Source organism: Rhinoraja longicauda, chromosome 21, assembly GCF_053455715.1.
Source record: "Rhinoraja longicauda isolate Sanriku21f chromosome 21, sRhiLon1.1, whole genome shotgun sequence".
NCBI classification, from domain to species: domain Eukaryota; kingdom Metazoa; phylum Chordata; class Chondrichthyes; order Rajiformes; family Arhynchobatidae; genus Rhinoraja; species Rhinoraja longicauda.
Window position 1 is genome coordinate 11,694,796 of NC_135973.1, and position 22,096 is coordinate 11,716,891.

Below are 22,096 nucleotides of genomic sequence, written 5' to 3' on the forward strand. Positions count from 1 at the left end.
TAGACCATTCGGCCCATCAAGTAAACTCCGCCATTCAATCATGGCTGATCTGTCTCTCCCTCCTAACCCTATTCTCATGTCTTCTCCCCATGACCCCATGTTGCTCCGTTGCGTAATGCAGACAGTGACTTTGTTTTGTTTGGTCTTAAGAGTACGACAATCCCAGAGCCCTCCTGGTGCTAGTGGAAGAGGAGCTGGTGGCGGTAGATCTGCAAACCCCAGGCTGGCTGAGCATCACTCCACCGTACCTCGCATCACTCCATTCCTCAGCCATCACCTGCTCCTATCACATCTCCAATATTCCTGCCAAGCTTTGGGAGAGGATCATCTCTGCAGGAAAGCAGCAGAACCCTCTGCATTCAACAGTGGTAAGCAACTGAGCTACAACATCACTTGGAAAGGAGTAAACTATTTGCTTGCAAATGCCAAGACAATTGAAAACATCATGTCCAAAGATGATTTCGGTGACGTGGTGCCCAGCTCCAGCCAGTGCAGCCCAGCATATTTTTCTTCAAAATTGATGAGTTAACTTTGCAAATGATGACTGGAACAAGCTTGGTATAGAAAGCCTTGGAAGAATTATCATTACCTGCTGGTTTTGGTTAAGTGTCAAGTTTAATCTTCTGTCGTGGGATTGCAGACTATTTTTCTTTCGAATCATTATTTATCTTTATGCCTTTTGTTTAAACCTTTGTAAACCAAATATCTGCCTTGCACTTAGCTGTAATTGTTAGAACTGGCGGAGTTTACCTCCCAGTTTGGTTAATCGTTTTGAAGTGGCCCTTCACTTGCAGTCAATCCCTTGCTTTATTTTACATGTGTTTCTAATGCCATGCTGTGTTGTTTAGGAGTGGCCAATTAATGGTGGGAAAAACCTTGCTCCAGATCCTGTCCACAAGGGGCTTCTGCTCACTGGGTAAGAGAAATTTCATACCTGCTTACATCATTTGATACCTTGATAGAAATTGTTATAATGCTCTCTCTTTCTATTCTCTGTCTATATAAAGAAAAACATCCTGCTCTTGAACTTTGTGTTGCTGCACTGCTGTTTGTTTCTGTCCTTTCTCTTCCCCTTCCTTACTGGAGTTTGTATTGTGTCCAGTGGCATTAACTGTATGAGAAATGAGAGCCTGTTTAAACATGGAATTTATATGCAACATCCAACAGGAGTTATTAATGACTGGTGTCTCATGTGCTCTCTCCCTTGGCCTAACATCCATGACTAATTTTTCTATTTGATTTTCCTTTTGGTCCTTGTGTAATTGATGTTGTACTTTAATGATGCACACATCAAATATTTCTGACCTTTGGCTGCAAGTCATTCATTCATCAGCAATTCTGCTGTACCACTTCCTGTACTTGGATTACAACTTACAATTGAGCAAAAAGTTCAAGTAGTTTATTTTTCAGAAATGAACATCTACCAGCTGGTGTACGGTGCTGAATAAGTTCAGCTGTCAAAAATTCACGTCTCTTTAGGGTCAGTAGTTGAGTGGATGCTTAACGAGGACTGTCACAATGAAACTGCTATTAGGTCCCAATTTAAACTTTATCCACCACTTAAATTTGAACTTCAAAACCATGTTGATTGCAATGACTGCTGTCGGAATGTATAGAAGAATGCTTTCAATGATTTGGGGAATAGGTTACTTCAGAAATGGTGGCTGTGGTGCTGCAGATGTGGAAATCTCATTACCCATTGCAAGATCTTCAAACAGCTTGTCAATAGCCAGCTGACTTATTTTTGTGAAAGCCCTATTGCTGCTTAGCATGCAACATAAACGCTAACTTTTAAAAATGACAATTTTGTGTCCACCTTTAGAATAACCAGGATTTTCATTCAAATTTGCATCTGAATGTTGACATCTTTGATCAATTAGTTCTCCCAGTTCAATATTGAACCGTTGTAGAGTCCTACAGCGTGGAAATGGGCTCCTTGGCCCAACTAGCCCACTCCGACCAACATGCCCCATCTGCATGCCCCTGTCCGCATGTGGCCCATATCCCTCTAAACCTGTCAACTTTATACAACGTATTTTGGCTTTGTTTTAAAAACAGTCTGTGGTTCTGTCATGCAAGAGTTCAAATTTGATTTCTTTTGGTCAGACTTTACAAGAGAGTAATCAGGACAGCAACCTCGCTGATGGAGCACAAAACACAATAGGCAATTTGCAATCTTCTGTAACACTGATAAAAGGTGGATAATATTAGCTGCATTTGTGCCCTTGGAGTTTCTTCCTAATTCGAGCTTTTCTACACTGGTAACTTACATGCATCCTTTCCGATTTTAGGAAGAAAACCAGACAGCAAATGAATTGCAGCATGATCTTCCATTGGATGGAAAGTCAGTGTAACATTGAGCAGTGGAAATATTTACTCATTACACCATTTGTTTTCAGGCATGAAGATGGGACGGTACGTTTCTGGGATGCATCTGGTGTGTCGCTGAAACCCCTTTATAAACTAGCCACAGCAAATATCTTCCAGACAGATGCAGATCACACCGAGAATTTCCCACAATGTGGGGAGGAGGAATGGCCTCCATTCCGCAAGGTAACAAGCCCATTTCAACAGCAGATATTTCTGAGGCGTGCGGGGAAATGGGCTGCAAAAATAACTCCTGGCAGCACTAATGTGCAGTGGAATAAAAGCAAAACCTTTTTGAATTGCATACATCGGGCAACAATATAAGTACTGGAAGTACACGGCTTGTCAGGCAACATCTGCTGATCTTTCAGCCAAACAGGAAAATGTAACTGAACTAATGTGTGCTAAACAGTATCGAGTGACAGCAGCGGGAGTGGATGGGTGGAGGCAAGAGTATAAATACTATAATACTACAAGAGCATAAAGGCTGAGGCATTGAAGAAATGCCAGTTGCATCCAAAGAACTTGCATGAAATGGTGAAGGAGACGGATGTTGAAAGGGCAGTGGGATATGAACTCTGCCAAATGAAAATATGAGCAAATCTTTGTAGCATCTGGAAGTGCTTTCAAGGCCAGAGTGGTTGTAGAGTCCTACAGCGTGGAAATGGGCTCCTACAAGGGAGTTGGACAATGCGTTGGAAAGGTTGGGCTGCAAATATTGAGGGATGGAGGGAATCCTTGATGGAGGGGGAAAAATATCGACTTCCTAAAAAGCATAAGAATGGACAGTGAGGCCTTCAGTACAAATGCCACAGAGAAACTGAAAATGAAATGAATAGTTGATAGTTGTGTAGAAAGGAACTGCAGATGCTGGTTTATACCGAAGATAGACACAAAGCGCTAGAGTAACTCAGTGGGTCAGGCAGCATCTCTGCAAAAAATGGATGGCTGACGTATTGGGCCGGGACCCTTCTTCAGACGAGTGCTGGTCTGAAGAAGGGTCCCGACCTGAAACGTCGCCCATCCTTTTTCTCCACAGATGTTGCCTGACCCGCTGAGTTACTCCAGCACTTTGTGTCTATATCTTCAGCAAGTCGATAGTGGGTAGGTTTATGGTGATTGTCAATTGCTGGTCCCAACCCAGAAAACATTGGTGATGCCATTTTTAAAGTTCGCAGTGATATCAGAAAATGGCATTAATTGTTGTTGTACTGGAAAAATGTAGGTGCGTGCTGCAGTAGAATTGAAATGGTGTACCTTATCTCAACAGGATCTACTGAGCCCTTTTTATTTTTGCAATACTTTTTGTTTGGAGAAGGTAAATGGGGAAGTTTTCTCATAATTCTGGAGTGTGAGGTCAAGATCAGCCAATTGTGGGAGGGAGACTGGTTTAGCCTCCTTTCGAGGAAGAAGTGGAGAACTCCTTAGCAGTTGGGGAAAGTATACAGAAGGTGGGTGTCAATGTGATAATGGACAAATAGCACTGGAACAGATGAACGGCGCAGTGCTCAAAAGATCAAATGGATTTGCATTAAAAAAAATGAAGAATATGCCTATTCCCCATAAGTCAACGTGAGCAAGGAACTGCAGATGGTGGAATCATGAGCAAAACACAAAGTGATGGGTGACCTCAACGGGTCAGGCTGCATCTGTGGCGGAATGGATAGGTGACATTCCGGGTTGGGTGTTTGAAGCAAAATCAACTATCTATTTTCTCCACAGATGCTGCATAACCCACTGAGTTACTCCAACACTGTTTAAGAAGGAACTGCAGATGCTGGTTTAAACCGAGGATAGACACAAAAAGCTGGAGTAACTCAGCAGGACAGGCAGCATCTCTGGAGAGAAGGAATGGGTAATGTTTCAGGTCGAGACCCTTCTCCAACACTGTTTAAGATCATGCTAGACCTTTTAACAGTACAGCTTTCCTACGCTGACCCCATTTTGCATTATTAACTCAATAGCCAAAAATCTATCGATGTGTTACAGAGCTCCTCGAGGCTAGGACAACACTAAAAAGCATTAGTCCAGTCCAAACATCTCCCAACGGAATCATTTTGGGTTTGATTCGGAATAGACTAGATGAAAGGGAGGAAACCAGTTGAGATGTAAAGGATAGACACAGAGTGCTGGAGTAACTCAGTGGGTCAGGGAGCATCTCTGAAGGAAAAGAATAGATGACATTTTGGTTCAGACTAAATTAAAGATTTGTCTTTCATTTCTACGAGATGAAAAGGAATTGGTTCCTTTGCAAGGGCAGGCTAATAATATGAGGATACCAGGGCAGTCCTGATTATGAATCCTGAGATAGGATTGGATTTGCATAGTTGAGTAAATGTGAGGCTAGAAATTGGATGGGATGGGTCGTTAATAGTCTGGGAAATTAATGCTATTGTAAAGTTGGACAACAAATGGATACTGCAAGTTTAAAGGATAAGGTAAAAATGTGAAGGATTTTACGTTTGAGAAGTCCAATCTGTTTCTCTTTATACAAGCCAGCATCATCCCTATCCCCACTGCACACACAGCACACTGCTATCTGGCAGATTCTTTTGTGACTTAGGGGCAGCATGGTGGCACAACAGTAGAGTTGCTGCCTTACAGTGCCAGCAACCCGGGTTCGATCCTGATTAGAGATGCTGTCTGTACAGAGTTTGTACATTCTCCTCGTGGGTTTTCTCCATGTGCTCTGGTTTCCTCCCACACTCCAAAGACAGACAGGTTTGTAGGCTAATTGGCTTGGAAAAAATTGTGAATTGTCCCTAGTGTGTGTAGGATAGTATTAGTGTGCGGGGATCGCTGGTCGCTGTTAACTCGATGGGTCGAAGGTCCTGTTTCCGTGCTCTATCTCTCAGCTAAACTAAACTAAGACTCTTGGATTAAATGCCCATGAAATAAGTTCAGGTGCTCAATGTAAAGTTATCTTAACAGTTTCATGTTTCTTCAGTGTTTCTGAGTTTGACCTCTACGTTCTGCCTTTCCTACAGGTTGGCTGTTTTGATCCCTACAGTGATGATCCAAGGCTGGGAATTCAAAAGATTTCATTGTGCAAATACAGCAGTCGGTTGGTGGTTGCTGGCACAGCAGGACAGGTACAAACATTTCTCGTTGCTTTCTATTTAGAAAGTTGAACTGCATTGACTTTGCTTGGAGTGGAGGAGGCAAGAAATGGTCTTGACGGGCATGGGAACGGGAGGTGGGGGGGGGGAGTTGTACTTGGGGGCTGGTTGGGTGTGACATTTGGGAGTTAATTGGTTTTTAGTCTCAACCATACTGTCATGGTCAAGTGAGCCAACGTATGCCTGCATGGAATTGTAAAATACTACGGAGTTTGGACTAGACCTCCAATGGCTTGAATACGTGGAGAGAGGGCTGCCTGGTGTTGAGATACTGCATGTATGTCCTTCTTTTGTTGGTGATGAGCCATAGAGGATGGCACTGGAGAACTCCGCCTTTTCTCTTTTTAGTCTAAGACTAAAAGCCAAATGTTGGACAGGCCAGGACTTTATTCCTTGGAGGCTGAGGGGTGATCTCATGGAGGTGTATGAAATTGTGAGGGGATTAGATAAGGTGAATACACAGGGTCTTTCTTCCAGGGTAAGGGAATCAAGAACTAGACGATGTAAGTTAAGTTGCAAGGGGAAAGTTTTAATAGGAACTTGCGGGGTAACTTGTTCCACAGAAAGTGGTGGGTATACGGAACGAGCTGCAAGAGGAAGTGGCTGGGGCAGCTGCAATAATAATATTTAAAAGATATACAGATGGGGTTTTGAGAGATATGGACCAAATGCAGGCAAATAGCACTAGCTGGGATCAGCATGGACAAGTTGGACTGCAGGACCTGTTTCCATTGCTGTATGACACTATCCAATGTGAATCTAAATTGGGGAGGCCAATGATTTCTTTGTGATTTCTTTTCATGCCCTGTTCATGTTATTTAAATAAGCAATGTGTTTTGAATCCACAGGTCATTGTTATGGAATTTAATGATGAAAAGTCAGAAAGAAAGATGAATGTTTCCACAGTTGACCTCCTTCAGGATCGAGAAGGTTTCACGTGGAAAGGTCATGACCGGTTAAGCCCAAAAGTCGGTTTAACGGGGTTTGCCGCTGGTTTCCAGCCGAGCTTCCTGGTCCAGTGTGTTCCTCCAGCGACTGTGACAGCAGTGGCCTTGCACACTGAGTGGCAGCTTGTGGCTTTTGGCACAAGTCATGGCTTTGGCATCTTTGATTACCACAGACAACAGCCAGTGCTGGCTAGGTGAGTGCTAGCATCTGTAAATTGAATTGCTTCAATTGTCCCAAGCAGTTTTTAATGGGGGACATGGGTAGATGTTTGGCGATGCTTATTGGTCATCATCGTACTTGCCTTCTTATCAAAAGTGGGCAGAACCAAGTAACCTGGAGGGTGTGATAATAGCTACTTCACAATAACCCCAGTGGGGATCCTTTAAAAAAAAAAAATCTTTCTGGAGAAATAATTTCTACAAGGGTTCTTTATCATAAGCCTCCCCTTCATGCTGTTCATAAGTTCATAAATCATAGGAACAGAATTGAGTCATTCAGCCCATCAAGTCTACTCCGCCATTCAATCATGGCTGATCTATCTTTCCCTATCAACCCCATTCTCCTCATAACCCCTGACACCCTTACTAATCAAGATTCTCTCAATCTCCATCGTAAAAGTAACCATTAACTTGACTTCCATTGCCGTCTGTGGCATTGAATTCCACAGATTCACCAGCCAGATTCTGAGGCTATGGCCTCTGATCCAAGACTGCCACTAGTGGAGTGATTCTCTCCACATTCACTCTTATCCAGGCTTTTCACTATTCGGTACAATCTCTCGGCTGATCCTAGGTAGAACCAGCCAGTCGTCATCTAACACCTAACCTGAGAACCTTTCATGTCAGACCACAGAACGACATCGACTGTTCGTAAGTGATAGGAGCAGAATAAGGCCATTTGGCCCATCAAGTCTACTCTGCCAATCAATCATGGCTGATCAAACTCTTCCCCTTCCTGCCTTCTCCCCATAACCATTGTGTATAATGGGAATGTAGCTGAACCTAATGCAGTGAGGAAAAGTTGAGCATTGGGCAAAACTGATTTTTAAGCACTGTTTGGGAGACATTTCCATTGTCTGGGACATGCATCTTGTTCATGTTCATGTTCTTTATTCCACCTCCCAGGTGCACACTACATCCAAATGATTCTCTGGCAATGGAGGGCCCATTATCGCGGGTGAAATCACTGAAGAAATCATTGCGGCAGTCATTCCGACGGATACGGAAGAGCAGGGTATCGGGGAAGAAGCGACCATCGTCGTGCAGCCCGACCAGCAAGGTAGTCTGAGTTATAGAGTCATACAGCGTGGAAACAGACTCTTCGGCCCAACTTGCCCATGTGACCATCATGTTCCATCTAAACTAGTCCCACCTGCCTGCGCTTGGGCCATATCCCTCTAAACCTACCTATCCATGTACCTGTCTAAACGGTTCTTTAACACTGCAATAGTACCTGCCTCAACTACCTCCACTGGCAGCTTGTTCCATATACCCATCCAACCTTTGTGTGAAAAATAAGTTATACAAAAAAAATAACCCTTAGGTTCCCATTAAATCTTCCCCCCTCACCTTAAACCTATGTCCTCTGGTTGATGTTTTCCTCGAGAAAAGTGTTTAGACTTTGCTCATATTGTCAATGTCCACCTAAACTAGTTCCCCGATTCACCTAAATCTCCCTTTCCGATAACCATCTTAAACTTAACCAGACTATTCAGACTAGGTAACATGAGCTTTGGGTCACAAATTTTCAATGGTTCAGACTCCTATGCATTTGTTCACCTGATAAAATTTTCTTCCCTGCCCTTGGTATTTCTAGATCACATCAGCACCCCTTAAATGACTGTACTTTAGCCCCGATGAGTTCAGGCAGCAAAGTTATGAATGAACTCTCTCCTAGGTCATCCAGCGTTGTACATGGATGGTCAGTGAGCAAGTTGCAGGGAATCCCTTTCATCACCTGGCTGGTGTCGTCTACCGTAGAATGCTGCTTACACACACACCTGATTTGACTTTAAATGTTTATCTTTGTTTTCAAAACTCCCCTTCATCTTACCTCGACCTCTCCGAAATTGCCTATCAAGGAGGAGGAGAGGTCGAGGTAAGATGAAATTGCTTCTGTAACCTTTTGTAATACTTGTTCTCATCCAGTTCCAACACTTCTCATTCAATTTCAGTTGCCCTATCATTGGCAACCACTTCAGCCGCTGTTACTGAAATACCCATTCTGAACATTTTGCCTTTCTTTCCTCTTGAATCATTCTTTAAACATTCTTCCACATATGTGGGCCAGAAACAAATTTATTAATACTGCGAAAAATATCTGTTATACATTTTCATTGTTTAAGCATTTCGTACAGTGAAAGTTTAAAGTGGAAAACATGAAACACTTTTCCATTCACTATAACAGATACCTTTTCAGGTTGCATGAAGGAAAAGAGCGAAGTGTGAAGAAATGAAATGTCTTGACTTGAATATTCACTATGCTCTTGATGACCTGCATCAAGAATGCACTCGGCTGTAAAGTAATGCCTTTATAAAGTGATCTGTGCTGTATGATTCAGATAATATCACACAAGATACCAAACTCTGCTTTTGATTCAATCAATTTTCTAAGCTGCTGGTAACATTGAAAGTCTTCATCCAAATTTGATCTTAAACACCTGGATGTAGTGCAGAGGCTGATTAGATCCTTGGGCCAGGTCTCGAGAAGCAAGTGCTGACCTGTCTGCCTAGTGTAGGAAATTCACTGAATCTTGTCTAATTATGTCACTGTAATTACTTTTTTTAAAGAATTCTCCTCCTCCTTGACAGGTCCAAGCAGCAAATGCCAAGCTTGCTGAGCAGGATGGCCCGTGTGACGTGGAGGTGACTCCAGTACAGAGACGGATAGAGCCACGTTCTGCAGACGACTCTCTGTCGGGTGTTGTTCGCTGCCTTTACTTTGCTGACACGTTTTTGCGAGACGGTGAGTGTTTGTTTGAGGATGTACGATTTGATGCTGTGGTGGTTGGTTTGATGCATGATGGAAATAGCTAGGAAGAATCCCCTGGAGGCAAGCAAAGCTGTCAGACCAGAGAAACAAGGAACTGCAGATGCTGGTTAACACAGAAGGAAACAAAGTGCTGGAGTAACTTGGCAGGCCAGGCAGCATCTCTGGAGAGCGTGGATAGGTGATGTTTTGGGTCGGGACCCTCCTTCAGACAGAGCAAAGATTCTATTTTCTCCTTGATCAGTACTGTTGGATAGAATGGATGTGGAGAGGATGTTTCCACTAGTGGTGGAGTCTAGGACCAGAGATCATAGCCTCACAATTAAAGGACGTTCCTTTTGGAAAGAGATGAGGAGGAATTTCTTTAGTCAGAAGGTGGTGAATATGTAGAAATCATTGCCACAGATGGCTGTCGAGGCCGTCAATTGATATTTTTACGGCATGGATGGATAGATTCTTGATTTGTATGGGTGTCGGGGGTTAAGAGGGAAAGATAGATCAGCCATGATTGAATGACGGAGTAGACTTGATGGGCCGAATGGCCTAATTCTGCCCCTATCACTTATGAACTTATGCTCGTGTTTCTGAGCAAGGGTCGCTGACCTGAAATGTGAACTGGTTTCTCTTTCCACAGATGCTGCTTGACTGGCTGAGTTCCTCCAGCTTCTGTTTTTGTTTGAGGTCTCAGTATCTGTAGTTTTTTTGTTTTCTATTACTGTTCAATGGTTAACTTCTCCTCCTGTCTTCAGTAGGACATGTCAGCATCGCAGTTCCGAGGTACAAATAATCACTCTTTGCTAAACTTTGTTCAGAAATAGGGAGGTGCAGCAGGAAACAGACCCTTTCGACCATCGCATCCACTGGCTATCAAGCACCCACTTGTGCTACTCTTGCATATGTTCTGCCCACGACCCTCGCAATCCCCCTCCAGATTTGCCACTCATCTATATGCTAGGGGTAATTCGCAGTGACCAATTGATCTACTAACTTGGTAGGAAGAAGTCAGACTGTGCAGAAGAAACACTCCTGATCTTCAGAAGAACAAAAACCCCACTGTCAGTACCAGGGGTCAGGATTGAACTTGAATAGCTGGAGCTATAAGGCGGCAGCTATGCCACTGTGCCTCCCAAACTAAACAAATTGCCCACTGCTCGGGAATTGTGACCACCACGATCAACCTACTGCTTCCAATACTGTGGAGCTGAAGGTCATTGGTGTAGATCAAAACTGGGTCCCTTGTTTGCTGTTTACACCCTAGGATATCGTGCATGCAAGACAGAGAACAGAGGCAAGCAGATTCTTGCAGTGGATAGAAAATAAGAGAATGACCTGAAATCCATTTGAGTTTTGTTCAGTTGAAGTATGATCTTTTTAATCCTAATAGTTATCACTGAAATTCCACATTGAATAATTTAGCATCAAATCAGCTCTGGTTTGTCAACCATTTGACCTTAATTGTGTGTGGTCCCTGAGAGTCTGGCGTTCTTGTACATGTTGTGAGGTGTACTTTATTCCAGAGTAGTTTTATTGCACAGGCAGTCGTCACAGAGTCCGTCCTTGGTTTAACACTTTTATTTTGCTTATAGCCACGCACCACGGCCCTACGTTGTGGGCAGGAACAAATTCTGGGTCTGTTTACGCATATGCACTAGAAGTTCCATCCAGAGAGAAGTGGACAGAGAGGTCCACAGAGGCAGTATTGGGTAAGATTCATGATCCACTGTTTGATGTATTGTTCATTCTGTTTGTGTTCTGCGGCTATGGTACTACCAGTTCACACTGAAGTCTACTATTGAAGCATTTTCTGCCATTTCAGGCGCCCTCTTCCAGATCACAACTTGTCTTTCTCTAAGAAATAAATGATTTCCACATGCACCCTTTGTTCTTTTTCCAAATTTGGCCCAAACGCTAAAAGCTGTTTTTTTTTTTGTTTGCCATTGGCTGCGGTTTCTTTAAAAAAAATAAACTTATGGAAATTATTCATTATTCTGAACAATTCTGTCAAAACTCATAAATTTCACTATCTTGAAGAACATTCCTTAAGTCTCAAAACTCTCAACTTCCCACAGGCAATGCGGACTTGATCAAGAATATTGGCCTCTTCCACAGGCAAAGAGCCTAAGAAGCACACCCATCTGAAATCCCACAGACCCAACTGGAACATGCAACAAACCCCCAAATTAATCCCACCTCTGGTTTACCGTTGGCTGACTGCAAACACCAATAGCAACCTGTTAACTGACCCAAGCGAAGAGGCTCCAGGCTTTGGCTTTTCAAGGAAAGCCTGGCCAATCTGCATCCACTTGAGGAAGGGCCAAGAGAGATCTAATCATCTGCTTCACAAGTGGAACATGAGGAATATCCCAGGTTATGGCCATCCAAGTTAAACCACTGTTCACATACTCAATTCCTACCCTAATATTTATTCCTGTGCCATTGATTCCACCTTGCCTGAAGTTGCTGAATATACTAATCTTGACGTAAAAGTCGCATTGCTTGATGGAAGAAAATAAAATAAAATAGTAACTTTTAAGAGACTTTTAGATAGGCATATTAATATGCAGGGAGTGGAGGGATATGGATCCAGTGCAGGCAGGAAGGGTTTGTTTAATTTGGCATAGTGTTCAGTACAGACATCGTGGGCTGAAGGGCCTGCTCTTGTGCTGTTCCATTCTATGTTTTATGTTGATTGGAGGAGGCTTGTGCCGGGAATAAATACCAGTCTCAGATAGTCTGTCATTTGTAGATAGATTACCCCGAGTTACTTTTTTTTTTTCCACTGTGATTATTCATTTTTACCAATATGTTTTGAAGATTTATTTTGTTTAATCATCACTCTAAACCCAGGTAAAGAAATTCAACTGATGCACCGAGCCCCTGTGGTGTCGATTGCCGTCTTGGACGGTCGCGGGAATCCACTGCCTGAGCCGCTGGAAGTGTCCCGTGATCTGGCCAAAGCCCCAGAGATGCAGGGCAGCCACTCCGTGCTGATCATCTCAGAAGAACAGTTCAAGGTAACAAGGAGGAAACTGAATGGAGAAGTGAAATGTAGAAAGGCTGACTGGCTGCCCTCAAAGGGAAGTGATAAAATCACCAGGCTGAACCTCACCCAGATCTGGAAGAACATTGGTGAATAAATTGTGTGCTTTTAAAATATTAGAACTGGAAATAGATTTTCGAACTAATTAGCTGAGACAATATCTTTGGATATTATAGAACGATATCTATGTATATCAGAAACGCAAATCTAGGAGGTAAATAATGAACCAGTGAAAGGTACATAGAGCTACTGAGCTTACATTTTATAATGCAAAAACAATCTTGTGGATATTCCGCCATAAGCTGCTGTCTCTCGGCGTCAGAGACCCAGGTTTGATCCTGACCCCGGGTGCTGTTCGTGTGGAGTTTGCACATTCTCCCTGTATCCGCATAGGTTTCTTCCGGGTGCTCTAGTTACCCCACATCCCAAAGACGTGGGGGGTTTACAGGTTAATTGGCCTCTGTGTGTGAAGGTGAGTGGAAGAATCTGGGGAGGAATGACTGGTTAGCTTGGAACAAAAGCTTTTCACTGTACCTCAGTACGCGTGACAATAAACTAATCTCAAATAGTAATAAAATTGCTTGGATTAGTGGAGACTTGCAGTGGTTGATGGTCAGTGTGGACTTGATGGCCAGAGGACCTGTTTCTATGCTGCATCTCTGTAATGCTTGTAGTACTGTCGTCGCCTTTCTCTTTATTCAGTGGGTGGGGGTTGTGTGACTCTTTGTAGCACGGTCTCACTGAAACATTGTGTGTAGGTGTTTACACTGCCGAGGGTGAGCGCAAAGACCAAGTTCAAGCTTACTGCCCACGAAGGCTCCAGAGTGAGGAAATTGGGCTTGATGAATTTCCCCAGCATTACCTCGGATGACTATTCAGAGAACTGCCTTGTGTGTTTAACAAACCTGGGGGACATTCACATCTTCACAATCCCAGGGCTCCGGCCTCAGATGCGGTACGATTGCATAAGGAAAGAGGATATCAGCGGCATAGCTTCGTGTGTCTTCACAAGGACGGGCCAGGGTAAGTCGGAAACAAATATCATCGAATGTCCTTGAAGCAACTTGTGGCTGCAGTCCATGTTGGGGGCGGTCTCCTAGGCTGCTTTATCTGCCTCTTCACTACGCCTCTGCTTGGGGTTGATAAATTAAGGTCACTATTTGGGCTCCCTTTCACATGTATCCAATGATCTTGATTCTCCGATCTTCAAATGCAGTAGTATTGTCGTGCTTTTGCTACAAAATTCATCTCCCTTTTATTTTAAAGATGATTAAATATCCTGTAATCTTAAAGGTCAGAGCCGTTTTTCCCATTCAGTCTGTCTGGCTGTTTTGGAGGAGCTCGTACATTAGTTCCACTCCCTTCTTGTGTCATCTTTAATTTAGTGCGTGTATTTTAATTTTAGGCTGCTCGAGTTGGGTCAGCACTGATTTGTCCCCGAGATCCCTGTTTTATCAGTTCAGCATGATATGATTAGAGGTTGATGTGTCCGCTTGTCTGAGAGCTGTATTTCTGGTTGTATTAAACATGCTGAGTGAGAGCGAGACTGTTGTAAAGAGGCATGGGGACTGAGTGACCCATGTCTGAACATTAATGCCATCTTCAAGTAAAACTGCAATGTTGTAAGGACTTTTTAGAATTATAAGCTGCTAATATGGAATAATGCTGTTTGATGTTTCAGGCTACTGCAGACATATGATGTATAATTAATTCCTCTTTTTTTTCTCTTTTAGGCTTTTATTTGATATCTCCATCTGAGTTTGAGCGATTCTCCCTTTCCACCAGGAACATAACTGAGCCACGTTGTGTGGTGGCGTGGGAAAGTGCAAGAGACCCCTTGAGCCCTGGCTCCAATTTATGGCAAGTTCTATACCAAGGAATCAAATAATGACAATTCTGGTGTGAAGTGTGTGGAACTAATTTTTGGGGTAGAGCCAAGAGAAGAATGAAGTCAAATGAAGTGTATTAATAGAAAAATCATAACCTGAAGCCCATTATTTGAATCAAGTACTTCTAAGTCAAGTGTATGGTCAAGTACTGTTTACATTTAGACATAAAATGCTGGAGTAACTCAGCGAGTCAGGCAGCATCTCTGGAGAAAAGGAATAGGGGAAATTTCGGGTCGAGAGGAGACGCTGAGTTAGATTTAAATTTAGAAATACAGCGCGGAAACAGGCCCTTCGGCCCACCGAGTCCGCGCCGCCCAGCGATCCCCGCACACTTACACTATCCTACACGCACTAGGGACAATTTTTACATTTACCCAGTCAATTAACCTACATACCTGTACGTCTTTGGAGTGTGGGATGAAACCGAAGATCTCGGAGAAAACCCACGCAGGTCACGGGGAGAACGTACAAACTCCGTACAGTCGGCGCCCGTAGTCAGGATCGAACCCGAGTCTCTGGCGCTGCATTGGCTGTAAGGCAGCAACTCTACCGCTGCGCCACCGTGCCGCAGAAGTAAGAGTTACTCCAGCATTTTGTGTCTATCGTCGATTTGAACCAGCATCTGTAGTTCCTTCCTACACTGTTTAAATGTGATGAGGTTGCAGGCAGCGAATTGTAAACTACCACCACCACCCAAGAGAAAACATTTTCTTGCCTCTCTCTAATCCTGTTTTAACAAAAATATCAAATGAATGCTGCTCATTTTTTAAAAATCCCTCTGCTCTGGGAAGTGGGTACTTTTAAACGGAGACTCCAGTCTCCATTTAACCCCAAGTAAGAGTCCTCTATTTCCTGTTTCAAAGAAAATGACTGGCCATTCCAGATGTTCTTTGTGGTTAACATTTTCCAATCGTAGCAACATTCTGGTAAATCTTCTTTTCAGGTGGGCTGCATCGTTCCTATAATGTGACCAGGACTGTGTGCAATAAATGTACCTTATCACTGCAGCAGCTGAACCTTGTAATCATGCAATTATCCTATTTCTCCCCCCAATTGTCCTTGTTTCTCTTGGGACTTAATGCTGTGAGCAGTTGATATGCACTCATGTTTTGTCTGTCAACTGGATGCTGAAGTCAATTTGTACTTGTGTATGGAGCCATTATCTTTGAAACCTAGGCTGAATGTCAGTGCGGTGCCAAGTGAGTGCTGCACTGTGAGAGGGGCAATGCAACGGAACCAATGTATTTTATTTTCAAATGTTGCAATTGTTGCGGTTTATTGTCTGGTCGTAGTTGCCTTAAACTGCTGTGTCTTCTGCTTTAGAAAGGTTCACAAGTATTTGACTTGGAAGGTGATGTTCTTGATACAAAATTATTCTTTTGGGGGCAAATGATTTAATCATGCCAACTTGTAGCATTGCATTTTGCTTGTTGCCGGTATATTGTAGGGAAGGTGTATTGAGCCAGACAGTGTCAATATTTCATCTCTAGCTTCCCTCAGTTAATGCGCAGCAGCAGTGTGGCTGGGAGCCGTAGCATGCAGGCTGGGTTATTGCTGTTCTTGTGTTTTGATCCGAGCTTCCATTTTGGTTTCTGCTCTAACTGAGATTTTCCTTTCTAAATATTCAGCAATAACTTGCAGGGATCCCCCAAAGTGAACCGTGCCAATGGAACACACAAAATTCAGAACAAAGGGGAATGCAACTCATTGGGAGCAGCTGACGGTATGTTCCACCATTCTCTGCATCTTTAGGTGATGCTCTCAAAATACCTGTTTGAAACAATAATTCTTCACAATGCTTTTGAATGGTTGACAGACGTGTGAAAGCAAAACAGGGAGAAATATAAGTTCAATAGGCAACTTTTTCACTCACAGGGTGATGGGTACATGGAATGAGCTGCCAGAAGAGAGTTGAGGCAAGTACGATAAAAGCTTTTAAAAAGTACTTGAACAAGTGCATGGATAGGAAAGGTGTAGAAGGATAAGGGACAAATGCAGGTAAATGGGACTAACAAATGGGGCTTCTTGGTTGGCATGGACAAATTGGGCTGAAGTGTTTGTTTTTGTGTTGTACAACTCGTGTCACTTGACTACTCCCTTAGATGAAGTTGGGTAAATTTCACCTAAAAACCTGAGTAGAAAATCAGTCAGGGAAACAAGTAGAAGGAACTTGCTCGTTCACCTTGAACTGCACTTCTTTCTGGTTACTGAGAAACCCAAGAAATGTGAGATGTGAAGCTATAATGTCTTGAGGAAAGTTGCAAGGCTTGGGCTCTGAGTTGTCAGGAGAGGCTATGGAGAGTTAAGTTTTCCAACATGAGGGGAACTTCGCTGTCAGTCTGGAATTTAAGCTATATAGCTTTATCAGAGATTTACTACATGGATGAAAAAAGTAAGTTATCCAGCCTAATCCCACCTTCCCAGCCCCACAGCTCAGGACTTTTCAAGTACCCATCGAAGTGTTCACATGTGTCTCTACAAAACCATCAGGCTGTGAATTCCAACAACAGCATGAAAATATCTTTCATCCCCTGTCTAATCCTCAGCCAAATACCTTGAATCTCTGCTCTCTTGTCTTTGACCCATCTTACCAGGGAAATAGATTCCTTCTATTAGCTATCTGGGTTCCTCATAAAGTCTCTCCTCCATTTCTGTTCCAGCGAAAACAGCCTATGTCTCCCCAATCTTCTAGCTACAATTTCTTTGGTCTTGGCATCAAGCTTGTAAATCTGCTTTATATCTTCCTTGGCGCTTATACATCTCTCCTGTAATGTGACGGGAACTGTGCAATATTCAGTCTAACAAATGTTGTACATGGTTCTGGCATGACCTCTGTTTGAATTCAAATGCCTCCGCTGATACAAGAAAGCATTCCACATGCCTGTTGAGCCACTTTTTTGGGCTATCCTACAGTCATTAAGGATATGTTCCAAGGTATATCTGTTCCTTCACACTTTGTGTTTTTTATCGTGTATTCATTTATCCGCTTGTTGCACTTCTCCAAACGTATTGTATCAGTATTAGATTGAATTCTTTCTGTCACTTTCACCCAATTGAATCATCCATCCATACCATCCTACAGTCTAAACATTTCCTTGCTATTAGCCATATGGCTAGATTTTGCATTTATCTGCATATCTCCTCATTCATACACCATTGAAGTCATAATATAATAAGTAAGGGACTAAATACTGCCTAGTTGAATTCCAATTACCTTCCAGTTGCAAAAGCACTTGATAACCATTCACCTTTGTCTCCTGTTACCTAATCTGTTTCAGAACCAATTTGTCTCAATTCCATGGGATTTGTTAACTAGCCTTCCATGTGCTGATCTAAATTGCAGCTTCACATTTCCGCAATGTGAGTTGCAAACGGGAATTTCTTGGATAGAGAGCTTTTAGAAAATTCAACAATTAACGCTATGATGAGGAATGGACAGTGCTGGTTGCACTGAGCTGCACAGGGAGAAGGAATTGCAGGGTATAATGAGGCAGGGACTAGTTTAGCACCAATTGTCGGAACAAGCCTGTTTGATCAAATTGTCGAGTAAGATTTGAAAGCTGATCTTCTCAAACAAGTGGTGGTTTCAACTTTTTGAGCCCAAAATAGCTGGCGACAAGTTAAGTTGTTAAATCTTGAAGTGCAAAGATAATGTAATGGAAAATAAACAGAAGCCTGTTTTTGAACAATCATCTTTAATTTGGGCATAAAGTTGACTGTGCATCTTGTGAACAGGGGTGATGGAGGATTTCCCACTGGCATTGTCTCAGACTCCACTTGACTCCCCCATCAGTAGCACTGACATCACCCTGGATGCAAGTGGTGACATGACGGTGGAGGATGTGAAAGACTATTTGCCGTGAGTATATTTTTGCATTGCAATGCGGCAATGAGTAGGGGGAGTGATAGTGGTTGTGGGTCCTGGAGTTCTAGTCAACATTTCACCATCACCAAAGACGTGTGGGTTTCGTAATTAATTGCCTCTGTAAATTGCCCTGTCTATAGGGAATGAGAATAGGTAATTGATGGTCAACTTGGAGTCGTGGGCCGAAGGGCCTGTTTCTATGCTGTATCTTCAATCAAAGTAGCCAAGTGGTCTCTGTTCTGTACAGGCTTCCCCTGGGTTGTCTATTTTGTGTACCCCCTAAAGGGAGTGGGTGGGGAAATCTAGATGCCAATTATTTTGAACCTGTTTTATCAGCTCGTACTCCACATTTGAAGATTTCTCTCTATAGAAGGCCTTTGTTATCTCATTGCGTAACTTTATCAATGTCTCTAAGATCCCAGTGTTCTCTACATTGCACTGTGAAATGGTCTGATTGTGGTGCAGTCAAAACAATGCTCTTTGAATGGAGCCAGAAGATCAACAATTGCACACTGATCTGAGCTTTGGTATGATCTGCCTTAATTTGCTTTATGATCAGTTTAATGGGGGCAGAGGAAGGCTATATCTTAACTCCTTTTAAAACTACAATTTAATTTCGTAGTTCCCTGTTCTCCACAATGACATTTGCTCAGTGGAGCCAGATGGAAAACCACTAAACTGTGTGTGACTGCCTCTTGTGTGGATGTGTGGCCAGTGAGAGAAATATTCTGTAAAGGCATAACAGATCGTGAATCTCATTGTCATGGTCATGTTTCTATTTTGGTATTTTGTCAATTATTTTGATTTCAGTTGTCCTTATCAGAGAAAAAGAGTAGCAAAGTCAAATGTGGGACCCTTGAAGGCAGACACGGGTGAAATTATTATGGGTAACAAGGAAATGGCAGAAGAGTTGATCAGGTACTTCGGATCTGTCTTCACTAAGGAAGACACAAACAATCTCCCAGATGTACTGGAGGACAGAGGATCTAGGGGGGGTAGAGGAACTGAAAGAAATTTTCATTAGGCGAGAAATAGTATTGGGTAGACTAATGGGACTGAAGGATGATAAATCCCCTGGGCCTGATGGTCTGCATCCCAGGGCCCTCAGGGAGGTGGCTCTAGAAATAGTGGACGCATTGGTGATCATTTTCCAATGTTCAATAGATTCAGGATCAGTTCCTGTGGATTGGAGGATAGCTAATGTTATCCCACTTTTCAAGAAAGGAGCGAGAGAGAAAACAGGGAATTACAGACCAGTTAGCCTTACTTCGGTGGTGGGAAAGATGCTGGAGTCAATTATTAAAGAGGTAATAACGGTGCATTTGGATAGCAGTAAAAGGATAAGTGTGCCAATTCCACATTACCCTCAATTCCTCAGTCTTCCAGATATTTTTCTATCTCCACCTTAAGTACATCTAATAATCAGGCCATTACTATCTTCTGAGCTAGAGATTTCTAAAGATTCACCACCCACTGAAAGAAGACATATATCTACACACCTTGGTTTTAAATAATCAACCTCTTGTCTTGAAATCTCCTTGTTTGTGATTCACCAGCTGGTGAATGCATCTGACATCAACCTTGTATGAATAGTAACTCCACAGTTTTCTAAACTGCAAGAGATACAGACCCAAACTGTCCAGCCTGTCTTGATAGATAACCCTTCTCATCCCATGGATTAGCTTGGTGAGTCTCTTGGACTGTCTCCAATAGTACTATATCCATTGTTGAGAAAGTCTGCCTGATAGAATTTGTGCCTTTCGTCTTTATAAAATCAGGAATTGTTTGGGAAATATAAAGTTCACTCCCCAACTTTGCATCCTAGTGTTTTGGAACTTTCCCTCTGAGTAACAAACTTTTCGTTTGTGTAAAAGTAAATTTCACCATTTATCGATTACTGATTTTCAATCATGACCATATCTTCAGCTGCCAAGACCCAGGTTCTGGATTAGTTTCTGAAAATCTCTCCATCACCTCAAAACCTACCTGTATAATTCCTTGTATGCGGATTGATATTTACTTTGCATCTATCCCCTCTGCTGCTGCTTTTGCTTGTATTTTCTGCTTGTATTTTCTACTCTGGATCGTGTCCTTCACAAAAAGCCTGCCTCTTCGGTTCTTGCCTGACTTGCTCTTTATCTCTCTGGGACTGGTTGCTGTTGGTAAAGATTATACAATGCATCGGCCCTCATTACCAAAGTTATAGTAATGCGATGTTCATGCCTAAATTACTCTGGTTTCAGCTTCATCTCTGTCTGTCCTCTCCAGGATAGATAATTGGCCTACTTGTTGAAGGGATGCTACATCCTCCACTACGTTGAAGCATGTGGTTTAGATTAGAAATGGGTTGTTCCGTTCACTTGAGGTTTTGTTGCCATAGCTGCACAGGCAATGTTGGCATGGCAACCAACGGGCCTGCTGCCAGGCTAATTTACTACTAAATCTGGGTCCTGTAGCTTAACTCTTTTGTTCATCAACTTTGATTCGGCAGCATGAGCTGTCCAAATGAAAAAAATAGGGAGGTTTAATGTTGGAGGAGGACAGGAAGAGGGTTAGAACATTCAGCACCACTTCAGCATGCCAATTAAAAACGTGAATGTAACGATTAGGAAATGGTTCATGGCTGGACCCACCACCTGTCACACTCTGCCAGAAGAGCTCTTGGCAAAGTATTCTGATTGATGGCCAGACTTGTACCCTTGTACACCAAATCTACTTCTGCCTTTACCTTGCAACCCCATAAAAACCGACTGGAAGGATAATTCATGGTGAAATATGGGGAAACTGCAAACTATTCTTCTGCAATCAGATGGGAAAATAGCCAAGAGGTCTATTACTAAATATGCTGCAGGCCGGCACATTTGTAGGTGCAGAGTCCCCAGGTTCATCTGGCACCAGTTGTGATGCTTTTCTAACTCTTCTGACGAATGGAGTCACTGGGGATTTTGAGCTCATGGTATAAACCAGACCTGCATGTGTGGGGAGGAGTGTTGTTTCCAATGCCACTGAGACCTCAGAATTACAGGAAAGGGCAATTGTTAGGTTCCCTTGTGATGAATTATTCTTAAAGGGAGATAATCTCAAAGATGCAGCCAGCTATTTAAATTTATTCCTTGTACTCCCTGCTGTCTCCTGTTGTATTTACCTATTCAAGATGGTTCCACAATCCTGTATGTGACCCCCAGATTGCATGTGATCCCCTCTGAAATTACTTGGTAGCTATCAAATTGAAAAATAAAATAAGAATAAAATCAAATGGATTAGCATTCAATATCAAATTAGCATTCAGACACTGTGTGGTGGAGAATCGTTCCCAAACCACCTGACCACGCAAATTGTCCATCAACATTTGGACACTGACAAATTAGGAGAACTAGCCGACAGTCGAGGTGAATAACCTTCACATTCATCAGACACAGAATCGGATTGATGGTAGGAAGAAGAGGGCAATATGGAAGGTTGTTGTTTTTTTTGTTAGACTGGAGGCCTGTGACTTTTGGCATGTCTCAGAGGTTGGTGCTAGGTCCTTATTATTTATGATCTATGTCAATGATTTAGACGTGAATGTGAATGGTTAGTATGTTTGCAGATGACCCTAAACAGTTGGTATCATAGACGGTGAAGATTGTCAAGTAAAGGTCCACACCGATTTTCTGGCACCCTTGATTCCAGAGCCTTTCTGGATTATCAGTTTTTCCAGACCAACAGAGATGATGGCCTTCGAGAGGACTCCAATGGTACTGAAACGGTCCGCCTAGGCAGCCGAGATATCAGCCCACAAGGTTGGTCTTGGAAGTCGTCTATGTGAATGGCTATGAGCTGGGCCAGAATTCCAGACACCCGGCCACAGAGGGCAAATTTGATCAGATGAGGTCAAGAT

At 42.8% G+C, this 22,096-nt stretch overlaps 1 protein-coding gene across 3 annotated transcripts in view; it reads left to right on the top strand.

The window, feature by feature from the left end:
- Positions 1–22,096, top strand: part of llgl1 (LLGL scribble cell polarity complex component 1) — a 78,875-nt gene that overhangs the window by 50,380 nt on the left and 6,399 nt on the right. For 2 of the 3 annotated variants that reach the window (XM_078417753.1, XM_078417754.1), the window contains exons 10-22: positions 151–368; positions 849–916; positions 2,400–2,553; positions 5,355–5,459; positions 6,335–6,627; positions 7,559–7,712; positions 9,245–9,398; positions 11,009–11,125; positions 12,270–12,436; positions 13,221–13,485; positions 14,196–14,322; positions 15,980–16,074; positions 18,087–18,210. In XM_078417753.1, coding sequence (XP_078273879.1) covers positions 151–368; positions 849–916; positions 2,400–2,553; positions 5,355–5,459; positions 6,335–6,627; positions 7,559–7,712; positions 9,245–9,398; positions 11,009–11,125; positions 12,270–12,436; positions 13,221–13,485; positions 14,196–14,322; positions 15,980–16,074; positions 18,087–18,210 — 2,041 coding nt within the window. The remainder of the gene's footprint in view (positions 1–150; positions 369–848; positions 917–2,399; positions 2,554–5,354; positions 5,460–6,334; positions 6,628–7,558; positions 7,713–9,244; positions 9,399–11,008; positions 11,126–12,269; positions 12,437–13,220; positions 13,486–14,195; positions 14,323–15,979; positions 16,075–18,086; positions 18,211–22,096) is intronic. The other variant, XM_078417755.1, reaches the window with a different exon arrangement.